The following is a 13778-nucleotide window of genomic DNA, read 5'->3' on the forward strand; positions in this document are numbered from 1 at the left end:
AAAAGTGGCAGAAACCAGATTGGAGTGAATCAAGGAAAGAATTTCAGGAGAAGCAGCAGACAAATTGCTCAAGGAGTTTGGAAAAGAATGGTAGGAGGAAGATAGGACAATAGCTGGTGGTAGTTGTGAGGACCAAGAGTGCTTTTTTGAAGATAGGGGATAGGTGAGCATGTTTACAAGCAATGTAGAAGAAGCCACTGGCCACTGAATTGTAGCAGATGGGGTCAGAAACACTTGTGGAGGGTGTAGATTTTTAGAAGAGGTTTACTCTTTACCATGATCCCTGTCAATGAAGGGCAGTGGATGACCTCGTGGGAGAATGCAGTGAATACCTGCTGATTCACTGGCATAGAAATATATCTGGGTTCTACCTGCAATCATACCTCAGTCAATTGTATTTATTAAGTGCTTTTTGGTACAGAGCACTGTACTAAGCACTGGAAAGAGCATAATACAACGAAGCTGGTAGACATGACCCCTTCCCTTAAGGGGTTTATAGACTAGCAAGAGAGACAAGCATTAAAATAAGTTACAGATAGAGGATGCAGCACAGTATAAGGCTTTGGACAAATTGCTGTGCGACTGGGAGTGGGATGAATATCAAAGTTCTTAAAGGATACAGACCCTGATGCTTAGATCAATCAATAAAGAGATGGTGAGCACTGACTACGTACAGAGCACTGTACTAAGTGCTTGGAAAATTACAGCGCGTATGACCACTGTGCTCAAGGAGCTCTTCCACTTGTCAGCTTAGTGACTTTGGGCAAGTCACTTAACTTCTCCGTATCTCATCTGTAAAAGGCAGGATTAAAACTGTGAACCCCCCAGGGAACAACCTGATTACCTTGCATCTACCCCAGTGCTTAGAACAGCTCTTGGCACATAGTAATCGCTTAACACCTACCTTTAAAAAAAAGTAGCTAACATACTAGCTGGGGAGACAGGCATTAAAATAAATTACAAGAAGTGGAAGTGGCAGCAAATAAAGATATGGACATAAGTGCTGTGTGTCTGTAGGGGAAGTGAAAAAAACGTTCTCAAAGTGTAGTGATTCAAGCGTTTAGGTGAAATAGAAGAGAAGGTCAATAGAGTGGGGAAATGAGAGTATAATCAGAGGAGGCTCCTTGGAGGAGATGTGATTTAGTACGGTTTTTGAAGATGGTGTGAGTAGGGGTATCACTGCAGTAGCCGCATGGCCTAGTGGAAAGACTACGAGGCTGGGAGTCGGAGGTCCTTGGTTTTAACATAACTCTGCCACTTGCCTGCTGAGTTATCTTTAAGAGATCTTTCAGAGAAGCAGCATGGCTCAGTGAGAAGAGCACGGGCTTGGGATTCAGAGGTCATGGGTTCTAATCCACTTGTCAACTGTATGACTTTGGGCAAGTCACTTAACTTCTCTGTGCCTCAGTTACCTCATCTGTAAAATAGGGATTAAAAGTGTGAGCCCCACGTGGGACAACCTGACTACCTTGTATGCCCCCAGCGTTTAGAACACATAGTAAACCTGGCACATAGTAAACGCTTAACAAATACCATCATCATCATCTTTACAAGTCATTTAACCTCTCTGGTCCCCAGTTTCCTCACGTGCAAAATGGGCATTAAGAACTGTTCTCCCTCCTACTTAGATTGTGAGGTGATGTTTATCTTGTATCTACCCCAGCACTTACAACTGCATTTCGCACCAAGTAACTGTTCAACAGAAACCGCAAATATTATTTTTTGCTGTTGTATCTGGGCCAAAATGCACTCCTGCCTCCTGTCATCCCATCACATTAGAAATTTTCTTGAGATTGGTTAGAGCTCTTCTCCAGAAAACCCCCAACATTAGTAGTAGACTCAGAAGATTCTCAGTTTGGGATGTTGACTTTGCTCCGTTCTCCACTCTCACAGGCAGTTCATGACACCTCCCAGACCATGTCTAACATCACGGCGGTAACAGAATTCCTCCTCCAGAGATTCTCTGACATCCGGGAGTTGCAGCTGATCCACACTGCACTGTTCCTTCTGGTCTATCTGGCAGCCCTGTTGGGGAATCTCCTCATCATTGCCGTCACCACCGTTGACCGGCACTTGCACACCCCCATGTACTTCTTCCTGAAGAACCTGTCTGTTATTGACCTCGGCTACATCTCCGTCACAGTCCCCAAATCCATCCTCAATTCCCTCACGAATGTCAACTCCATCTCTCTGCTGGGCTGCGCTGCCCAGGTATTCCTTGTATTTTTATTCGGTGGATCAGAGTTGGCCCTGCTCACGGTGATGTCCCACGACCGCTATGTTGCCATCTGTCGCCCCCTGCACTATGAGATCATCATGCCTCACGGGGCCTGTGTATGCATGTTGGCTGCCTCTTGGTTCAGCAGCTGTTTGAATGTCATCCTGTACACAGCCAGCACCTTCTCTCTATCCTTCTGTGGCCCCAACGCTGTCTACCAGTTCTTCTGCGATGGTCCCCAGTTGCTAAGACTTGCATGTTCCACTGACCACGTCACGGAAGATGTGAGTTTAGCCATCATCACGTGCTTAGCTGTCCTCTGCTTCATGCTCATCGTGGGCTCCTACGCCCGAATCTTCTCGGCCGTGCTGAGGATGCCGTCGGTGGAGGGCCGCTCCAAAACCTTCTCCACCTGTCTGCCCCACCTGGTCGTCATCGCTCTGTGCATCACATCTGGTGTCTCTGCCTACCTAAAGCCAATATCAGACTCTCCCTCTGCACTGGACCTGCTGGCGTCTGTGTTCTATGCCGTGGTGCCCCCGACCCTTAATCCCCTCATCTACAGCCTGAGGAACCGGGACATGAAGGCAGCGATGGGAAGGCTGCTGTGGCCCAAACATTTCTCAAAGGAGAAACTATCTATCGGATCAAAGGTCCTTCTCCACGGACCGCCCTGATCTTTCCTCCGACTTAACCAGTCTTCACTCCAGAATGGTTTCACCTCAGCGTTGTCTGGGTGTTCTAGTGGAAAGAGCAGTGGCCTGGGAGTCCAAGGACCTGGATTCTAGTCCTGAGTCTGCCACTGTCTCTAGTGTGACACTGGAAAACTCAGTAAAATTTTCTGTCCCTCTGTTTCCTTATCTTTATAATGGGGATGAAATACCCACTCTCTCCTTCTTAGACTGAGAGCCTATGTGGGGCAAGGACTTTGTTTGTACCCAGCAAACCATGACTAATACAGTGTTTGGTATGTGGTAAGTGGTTTACAGATATCACTATCATTATTATCATTATGAAGCTTGAAATCTTGACCGGTGACCACGAACGCTCCAGGGAGGTGTCCAGGAAAAACAGAGACAATTTTTACACACTGCATTCCTTGCTACAGTGAATGACCTCTTTGGTTTACTTCTTTCTTCTTCCCTCTCTTCATTTACACCGCCTCCCTCTGACTTCCCCCTGTTCTTTATTTTCCCCTCAAACGAAGAGTGAGCAGTTGTTCTGAAGCACAAATGGGGGGTTTGGTTAAAAATGGAGAGAGAATTCTGAAGACATGAGATGGAGTGGGAAAATCTGGAATAGATCTCTTTCTGTTTGTTGTTGTTAGAGTGTTAACTCCTGGTGGGCAGATGACATATCTCTCCTTGCTGTTTACCTTTTCAAATGCTTCATACTGTGCATTGCAACAACTGGGACCTCGATAAATATCATTCCAAATCAATCAATGATATTTACTAAGTGCTTACTGTGTGAGGAGCACTGTACCAAGTGCTTGGGAGAGTACGGTATAATAGCATCAGTAGACGCAATCCCTCACCTCGGATAGCTCACAATTTTGCTGTAATGGATCAAATTAAGAAGCTCCAACTGCTCTTACCTAGAAGAGAAATGAGCAATCATTCCGTGGAATTTACTGACTCCTTACTATGTGCTGAGCACTTACCACTCATTTGGGAGGGTACAATAAAATATAGTTGGTAAACATGATCTCTGCAGTCCGACTCACAGAACTCATGGCAGTTTATTAATTACTGGTGGTAGGATTGAGCTCCTTGAATTTAGGGGTCGTGTTTCTGAACTCAGAACACAGAGAAGCAGTGTGGCTCAGTGGAAAGAGCATGGGCTTTGGACTCAGAGGTCATGGGTTCAAATCCCGACTCCGCCACTTCTCAGCTGTGTGGCTTTGGGCAAGTAACTTAGCTTGTCTGGACCTCAGTTACGTCATCTGTAAAATGGGGATTAAGACTGTGAGCCCTACATGGGACAACCTTGTAAACTCCCCAGCGCTTAGAACACTGCTTGGCACATAGTAAGTGCTTAATAAATGCCATTATTATTATTGTTATTATTATTATTGTCCTATCTGTACATTGATAAACCCAACTATTTTCTCACTGTGATCGACCCTGCAATTTACCATCTCTTTGTGCTGAATTTTCTAGCATGAGGATATCCTCACTGGCACAAATCAGCCACTCTCCTCCCCATGTCCCTACTGAGAATTTCCTGTTCCAGTGTGGTTTTCCAACTCCAGTCTGTCTGTCCAGGTGTGAAAAGGACAATTGAGTCATTTCTCTATTGCGTGACTGTGGTTGTCCTCTATTTATCTGTTTCTTGTTACTTTATGCTACCCTTGGCTTCCTCAGGTTCAGGCTCTGTGAAAAAGAGGTGAGCCTTGGGCTGTTTCCTGCGTAGACAACATAAATGTCCGCCTACCCCAAGTGCCAAGGAGTCCAGGACCGAGAACCTCTGCTGCCGTGGGGCATACACAACTTTCCACAACAGTTTGTTCCCTGTTCCCTCCTTTTCCCCTTTCCAAACGGCAGTCTGAGCTGAGCTCCTGTGACCTGCAGCACACACGGAGAACCATGCTGTCTGCTGCTATCACGGGATGAATGAAGGGAGCAAGTTGTGGAAAGGAATGGGAGAAGAGGAAAGGAAGGCTTAGTCAGGTAAGGCCTCTTGGAGGAGATGTGCCTTCAATAAGGTTTTGAAGATGGAGAGAGTAGTTTCCTGTCTGATATGAGGAGGAAGGGCATTCCAGGCCAGAAGTAGGACAAGGTCAAGAAGTTGGTGGTGAGATAGATGAGGTCAAGGTACAGTGAGAAGTTTAGCATTAAAGGAGTACCGTGTGTGGACTAGGTTGTAGTAGGAGAGTAGCAGAGGTAGGTAGGAGGGGGCTAGGTGATTGAATGATTTAACACCTAGGTGAGGAGGCTTTGTTTGATGCCGTGGTGGATAGGTGACAATTGGAGTTTCTTGAGGAGTGGGGAAACATGGACTAAACATTGTTGTAGAAAACAGATCTGGGCAGCAGAGTAAAGTATGGACTGGAGTGGGGAGACACAGGAGGCTGGGAGGTCAGCAAGGAGGCTGATATATTAATCAAGGCAGGGTAGGATAAGTGATCAGATTAATGTGGTAGCAGTTTGGATGGAGAGGAAAGGGCAGATTGTCGCGATGTCATGAAGGTGGAATTGACAGGATTTAGTAATGGATTGGAATATTTGGGTTAATTGAGAAAGAGGAGTTAAGGATAACGCCAAGGTTTACTTATCAGTGAAGAGGGGTTCAAAATGCAGGCACAGTGATCTAGAGGGGATCCGTGCCTGGAAAATGTTTGCGTAGGAGGATGTCCTCTTCAATCAATCAGTCAATCCATCTACCAGTCTTACTAACTGACCACTTACTATGGACAGAACATCGTACTAAGCACTGAAAGAGTACAATAGAGTTAACAGATATGATCCCTGACCTCAAGGGGCTTTCAGCCCGGTCCCTTCCTTCCATGCATTTGCCAAGCTTGTGTCCACTGAGTTGGCTTCAAGGTGCTAAGTTATCACATCATCATGGTCCATCTGAGACTGAGGAGAAGGCAGAACCAATTCCTCCCTGGCTGTGCCCTGGGAATAGCCCCATTTCTGAAAGCAGGTGGCCTGCCCCACTGGCACGTGCCTGCACTCTGGAGACCCTTTGGGACTTGTGCAGCTCCCACTTCTGGGACTTTGTGGTGGATGAGGCTGTGCCAGTCACAGAACAGTCCAGCCCCAGAAGTAAATCTATGGTGCTTAAAATAAAAATTATTTTCCAGTTAGCCAACCTTCACAAGAGGCGATGGATGGCCTGCAGATCCACAGGATGAGGAGAGCAGCAGGAGCAAGTAAGCACGAACCCATCCCAGGTCAGTGAGTTCCTCCTGAAATGTGTGTGGTTGATAAAGCACTCACTCCAAACACGATGTTAAATGCTGAGCTAAACACAAGTTATCAATAAAATGTGGGGCGAGACCCCGCCTCTGGTCCTCCGTAGGGGAAATGAGGGCTTGAGAGGGAAAGGCCTCTTGGAAGAGATGTGATTCATATAAGGCTTTGAAGATAGGGAGAGTGAGAGTCTACCAGAAATGAACTGGAAAAGAATCCCAGGCTAGAGACAGGATGTAGGCAAGTGGTCAGAGGTGAGGTAGACAAGATGAAGGCACAATGAGTAGGTTGGCAGTAGAGTAGTGATGTATGTGGCCTGGGTTGTAGTGGATAATCAGCCAGGTAAGGTATGAAGGGCCAGGCCAATGGAGAATTTTAAAGCTGAGAGCAAGACATCTCTATTCAATGTGGAAGTGGATGGGCAACCGCTGGAGTTTTTTGATGACTGGAGAGACCAATCAATCGATTAATCTAGCAATCCTATTTATTACACACTTACTGTGTTCAAAGGACTATACTAACCATTTGGGAGAGTACAATGCACCGATAAACAGACACATCCCCAGCCCACATCGAGCTTACAGTCAGGAGTAGAAGAAGACACTAATATAAATAAATAAATAAATTACAGAAATATACCTAAGTGCTGTGGGGCTGATGAAGGGGTGAAGAAAGGGTACAAATCCAAGTGTAAGGATGATGCCGAGGTAGTGGGAGAAGAGGAAATGAAGGTTTAGTTAAAGAAGACCTGTTAGAGGAGATGTGCTTGGGTAGGGACCGTCCCCATACGTTGCCAACTTGTACTTCCCAAGCGCTTGGTACAGTGCTCTGCACACAGTAAGTGCTCAGTAAATACGATTGAATGATTGAATGAATGAATAAGTGGGGAGAATGATCTGTCATATATGAAGAGTAAGGCACTCCAGGTCAGACGCATGATGTGGGTGAGAAGTTGGCAGTGAAATAAATGAGTCTGAGGTGCAGTGAGTAGGTTGACGTTAGAGGAGTGAAATGTGCAGACTGGATTGTAGTAGGAAATCTGGCAGGTAAGGTAGGAGGGAGCAAGGCCATTGAGCCCTGGAAAGCCGACGGTAAAAGTTTCTGTTTGATGCGGAGGTTCATGGGAAACCACTGGAGGTTCCCGACTAGTGGGGAGATGTGGACTGAACACTTTTCTAGAAAAGTGATCCAGTCAGCAGAGTGAAGTATGATCTGGACTGGGGAAAGACAGGAGGCAGCAAGGTCAGCCAGGAGGCTGCTGCAGTCATCGAGTCAGACTACGATAAGTGCTTGAATCAACATAGAAGCAATTTGGATGGAGAGTTAAGGATGGGTTTCAGTGGTGTTGTGAAGGTAAAAGCAACAGGATTTGGTGACATATTGAATATGTGGGTTAAATGAGAGAGCTGTCAATGATAATGGCAAGAATACACACTGGTGACACAAGGAGGATAGTGGTGCTGTCTTCAGTGATCCTAAAGACAGGGGGAGGACAGAGTCTGGGGCCGAAGATGATGAGTTCTGTTTTGAGCTTGTTCACTTTGAGGTGACAACAGGAAATCCAAATAGAAATGTCTTGAAGGCAAGAGTCAATACGAGACGGCTGAGAAGGAGAGAGTCTGGGCTGGAGAGGTAAATTAGAGAATCATCCATGTAGAGGAGGTATTTGAAGTCATGGGAGCAAATGAATTGTGCAAGGGAGTGGGTGTATCTGTAGAATCAAAGGGGTTCTGAACCAACCCTTGAGTGACTCCCACATTTAGAGGGTGGGAGGCAGAGGAGCCTGTGAAAGAGATCACAAAGGGGTGGAAAACTAGGAGAGGACAAGTGTCAGTGAAGCCGAGGCTGGGTAACTCATTCATTCATTCAATCATATTTATTGAGCGCTTACTGTTTGCAGAGCACTGTCCCTAGCGCTTGGGAAGTACAAGTCGGCAACATATAGAGATGGTCCCTCCCCAATAACAGGCTCACAGTGTAGAAGGGGGAGACAGACAACAAAACAAAACATGTCGACAGGTGTCAAAATCATCAGAACAGATAGAATTAAAGCTATATGCACACCATTAACAAAATAAATAGAATAGTAAATATGTACAAGCAAAATAAATAGAGTAGTAAATACAATATATATATATACAAGTGCTGTGGGGAGGGGAAGCAGGTAGGGCGGGGGGATGGGGAATAGGAGAGGAAAAAGGGGGCTCAGTCTGGGAAGGCCTCCTGGAGGAGATGAGCTCTCAGCAGGGCTTTGAAGGGAGAAAGAGAGCTAGTTTGGCGGATGTGTGGAGGGAGGGCATTCCAGGCCAGGGGAAGGACGTGAGCCTGCTGTTGGGTAGGGACCATTTCTATATGTTGCCAACTTGTACTTCCCAAGCGCTTAGTACAGTGCTCTGCACACAGTAAGTGCTGAATAAATACGATTGAATGAAAGGACGTGGGCCGGGGGTCGACGGCGGGACAGGCGAGAACAAGGTACAGTGAGGAGGTTAGTGGCAGAGGAGTGGGGGGTGCGGGCTGGGCTGCAGAAGGAGAGAAGGGAGGTGAGGTGGGGGGGGCGAGGTGATGGAGAGCCTTGAAGCTGAGAGTGAGAAGTTTTTCCTTGATTCTTAGGTTGACAGGCAGTGACTGGAGATTTTTGAGGAGGGGGGTAACACGCCTAGAGCACTTCTGCACAAAGATGATCCGGGCAGCAGAGTGAAGACTGAAGTGGGGAGAGACCAGAGAATGGGAGATCAAAGAGGGGGCTGATGCAATAATCCAGTCGGGATAGGATGAGAGATTGAACCAGCAAGGTAGCGGCTTGGATGGAGAGGAAAGGGTGGATCTTGGCGATGTTATGGGGGACGGGGTTTCCTCGGCAGCTACGGGGCAGATGGTCCAAGAGCCCTACCCACCTGAACTACCGGGGTCGGGCGCCTGGCTGATGCCCCTCTTCCGGATGACCTGAGGAGATCGACCAGGTGCCTCATTGCTTCCCTTAGGCCCCACCGGAATATACCTGCTGTTGTTGTTGCTGTTGCTGTTGCTGCTGCTGCTGCTGCTGCTGCTGCTGCTGTTCCTTCTCCTTAATGGCTTTCTCTTCCTCACCCTACTGCTTCTCCTCCATTGCCAGCTACTCAAAGAACTGGGGAATGGCAAGTTTTTATAATGTTGCCACAAGAATGGGGTGGTCCACAGTGTTGAGGCCAACTGAGACATCAAGGATAATGAGGATGGAGGCCATTGGATTGGGCAAAAGGCTAAACTGGTGACCTTAGCGAAGGCAGTTTCAGCGGAGCCGAAGGGGCAGAAACCAGATTGGAGTGAATCAAGGACAGAATTGGAGGAGAAGAAGCAGACAACTTTCTCAAGGAGTTTGGAAAAGAATGGTAGGAGGAAGAAAGGACAATAGCTGGTGGTAGTTGTGAGGACAAAGAGTGCTTTTTAGGGGATATGTGAGCATGTTCACAAGCAGCGTAGAAGAGGCCACTGGCCAGGGTATGGTAACACTGGTGGAGGGGGTAGATTTTGAGAGGAGGTTTACTCTTTACCGTGATCCTTGTCAATGAAGGGCAGTGGATGACCTCGTGGGAGGGTGCAGTGAATACCTGCTGACTCACTGGCATAGAAATATATCTGGGTTCTACCTGCAATCATATCTCAATCAATTGTATTTATTAGGTGCTTTTTGGTGCAGAGCACTGTACTAAGCACTGGGAAGAGCACAACACAACACGCTGGTAGACATGACCCCTTCCCTTAAGGGGTATATAGACAAGTAAGAGAGACAAGCATTAAAATAAGTTACAGATAGGAGATGCAGCACAGTATAAGGCTTTGGACAAAGTGCTGTGCGACTGGGAGTGGGGTAAATATGAAAGTTCTTAAAGGATACAGACCCTAATGCTTAGATCAATCAATAAAGAGATGGTGAGCACTGACTACGTACAGAGCACTGTACTAAGTGCTTGGAAAATTACAGCGCATATGACCACTGTGCTCAAGGAGCTCTGCCATTTGTCAGCTTTGTGGTTTTAGGCAAGTCATTTAACTTCTCTGTGCCTCAGTTACCTCATCTGTAAAAGAGGGAACTAAAACTTTGAACCCCCCGTGGAACAACCCGATTGCCTTGCATCTATCCCAGTGCTTAGAACAGGGCTTGGCACATAGTAAACGCTTAGCAACTACCATTTTTAAAAAAGTAGCTAAAATACTAGTTGGGGAGACAGGCATTCAAGAAAATTAAAAGTAGTGGAAGTGGCAGCAAATAAAGATATGGACATAAGTGCTGAGTGTCTGTGGGTGAAGTGAGAAAAAACGTTCTCAAAAGGTACTGATTCAAGTGTATAGATGAAATAGAAGGGAGGGCCCATAGAATGGGGAAGTGAGAGTATAATCAGAGGAGGCTACTTGGAGGAGATGTGATTTAGTAGGGTTTTTGAAGATGGTGTGAGTAGGAGTATCACTGCAGTAGCTGCATGGCCTAGTGGAAAGACTACGAGGCTGGGAGTTGGAGGACCTTGGTTTTAACATGACTCTGCCACTTACCTGCTGGGTGATCTTTAAGAGATCTTTAAGAGAAGCAGTGTGGCTCAGCAAGAAGAACATGGGCTTGGGAGTCAGAGGTTATGGGTTCTAATCCACTTGTCAACTGTGTGACTTTGGGCATGTCACGTAGCGTCTCTGTGCCTCAGTTACCTCATCTGTAAAATGAGGATTAAAAGTGTGATCCCCACATGGGGCCACCTGACTACCTTGTACGCCCGCAGCTCTTAGAACACATAGCTTGCTTGTCACATAGTAAGCACTTAACAAATGCCATCATCATCATCTTTAAAAGTCATCTAACCTCTCTGGGCCTCGGTTTCCTCACCTGTAAAATGGGGATTAAAAACTGTTCTCCCTCCTACTGAGATTGTGACGTGATGTTTATCTTGTATCTACCCCAGCACCTAAAACTGTGTTTAACAAATAGTAAGTGCTTAACAGATAGCCTAATTATTATTTTTTGCTGTTGTATCTGGGCCAAAATGCACTCATGCCTCCTGTCACCCCATCAGATGGTATATGTTCTAGTGATTGGCTATAGCTCTCCTCCAGAAAACCCCCAACACTAATAGTAGACTCAGAAGATGCTCAGTTTGGGATGTTGATTTTGCACCATTCTTCACTCTCACAGGCAGTTCATGACACCTCCCAGACCATTTCTAACATCACGATGGTGACAGAATTCCTCCTGCTGGGACTCTCTGACATCCGGGAGTTGCAGCTGATCCACGCTGCACTGTTCCTTCTGGTCTATCTGGCAGCCCTGATGGGGAATCTCCTCATCATTGCCATCACTACCATTGACCGGCACTTCCACACTCCCGATGTACTTCTTCCTGAAGAACCTGTCTGTTATTGACCTCGGCTACATCTCCATCACAGTCCCCAAATCCATCCTCAATTCCCTCACGAATGTCAACGCCATCTCTCTGCTGGGCTGCGCTGCCCAGGTATTCCTCGTACTTTTATTCGGTGTATCAGAGTTGGCCCTGCTCACGGTGATGTCCCACGACCGCTATGTCGCCATCTTCCACCCCCTGCACTATGAGATCACCGTGCCCCACAGGGCCTGTGTACGCCTGTTGGCTGCCTCTTGGTTCAGCAGCTGTTTGAGTGCCATCCTGTACACAGCCAGCACCTTCTCTCTATCCTTCTGTGGCCCCAACACTGTTCACCAGTTCTTCTGCGATGGTCCCCAGTTGTTGAGGCTTGCATGTTCCTCTGACCATGCCATGGAAGATGTGAGTTTAGCCATCAGCACGTGCTTAGCTTTCTTCTGCTTCATGCTCATCATGAGGTCCTACATCCTCATCTTCTCAGCAGTGCTGAGGATGCCATTGGCGGAGGGCTCTCCAAAGCCTTCTCCACCTGTCTGCCCCACCTGGTCGTCGTCACTCTGTTTGTCACATCTGCCTTCTCTGCCTACCTAAAGCCAATATCAGACTCTCCCTCTGCCGTGGACCTGCTGGCATCTGTGTTTTATGCCTTGGTGCCCCCGACCCTCAATCCCCTCATCTACAGCCTGAGGAACCAGGACATGAAGGCAGCGATGGGAAGGCTGCTGTGGCCAAAACATTTTTCGAAGGAGAAACTATCTATCGGATCAAAGGTCCTTCTCCACGGACTGCCCTGACCATGGCTCTGACTTAACCAGTCTTCACTCCAGAATGGTTTCACCACAGCATTATCTGGGTGTTCTAGTGGAAAGATCACTGGCATGGGAGTCCGAGGACCTGGATTCTAGACCTGGGTCTGCCACTGTCCGTGACACTGGAAAACTCAGTAAAGATTTCTGTAACTCTGTTTCCTTATGTTTATTATGGGGATGAAATATCCACTCTCTCCTACTTAGCCTGTGAGCCTATGTGAGGTAAGGACTGTGTTTGTCTCACCATGTCTAATACAGTGCTTGGCATATGATAAGTGCTTTACAGATATCATGATCATTATTATCATTATAAAGTTTGAAATCTTGACCGGTGGCCACGAACACTCCAGGGAGGGGTCCAGGAAAAACACAGACAACAATTTTTACTATCTCCATGCCTTGCTAAAGTGAGAGACCTCTTTCTTTCACTTCTCCTTTCTTCTTCCCTGTCCTCATTTACACTGCCTCCCTCCGACTCCCCCCTTCTCTTTATTTTCCCCTCAAACGATGAGTGAGCAGTTGCTCGAAAGCAAAAATGGAGCGTTGGGTTAAAAACGGAGAGAGAATTCTCAGGACATGAGATGGAGTGGGAAAATCTGGAATAGATCTCTTTCTGTTTGTTGTGATTGGGGTATTAACTCCTGGTGGGCAGATGACATATCTCTCCTTTCTCTTTACCTTTCCAAATGCTTCATCCTGTGCATTGCAGCTACTGGGACCTCAATAAATACCATTCCAAATCAATCGATGGTATTTATTAAGTGCTTACTGTGTGTGGAACACTCTACCAAGTGCTGGGAGAGTACGGTATAATAGCATCGGTAGACACAATCCCTTGCCTTGAATAATTCACAATCTTAGTGGAATGAATCAAATTAAGAAGCTCCAACTGCTCTTACCTAAAAGAGAATTAAGCAATCATTCTGTGATATTTATTGACTCCTTACTGTGTGCTGAGAACTTACTACTCATTTGGGAGGGTACAATAAAATATAGTTGGTAAACATGATCTATGCGGTCTGACTCACTGGACTCATGGCAGTTTATTACTTACTGGTGGTAGGATTGAGCTCCTTGAGGTTAGGGGTCATGTATATGAACTCAGAACACATTGTCCTATCTGGACATTGATAAACCCAACTATTCTCTCATTGTGATCGACCATCCAATTAACCATCTCTCTGTGCTGAATTTTCTAGCATGAGGATATCCTCACTGGCACAAATCAGCCACTATCCTCCCCATGGCCCTATTGAGAATTTCCTGTTACAGTGCGGTTTTCCAACTCCAGTCTGTCTGTCCAGGTGTGAAAAGGACAACTGAGTCACTTCTCTATTACCTGACTGTTATTGTCCTGTATGTATCTGTTTCTTGTTACTTTATGCTACCCTTGGCTTCCTCAGGTTCAGGCTCTGTGAAAAAGAGGTGAGCCTTGGGCCGTTTCCTGTGGAGACAACACATG

At 46.6% G+C, this 13778-nt stretch overlaps 1 protein-coding gene across 1 annotated transcript; it reads left to right on the forward strand.

Annotated features, from left to right (window-relative positions):
- Positions 1-1917: 1917 nt before the first annotated feature.
- On the forward strand, positions 1918-2295 carry LOC119922950 (olfactory receptor 14I1-like; the record flags this gene model as incomplete). Its single annotated transcript, XM_038742568.1, has 1 exon — positions 1918-2295. A coding segment is annotated over exon 1 (378 nt), but the record flags the coding sequence as incomplete, so codon positions are not given.
- Between the last annotated feature and the right edge of the window lie 11483 nt (positions 2296-13778).

Source organism: Tachyglossus aculeatus, unplaced genomic scaffold (assembly GCF_015852505.1).
Source record: "Tachyglossus aculeatus isolate mTacAcu1 unplaced genomic scaffold, mTacAcu1.pri scaffold_134_arrow_ctg1, whole genome shotgun sequence".
Classification (NCBI taxonomy): domain Eukaryota; kingdom Metazoa; phylum Chordata; class Mammalia; order Monotremata; family Tachyglossidae; genus Tachyglossus; species Tachyglossus aculeatus.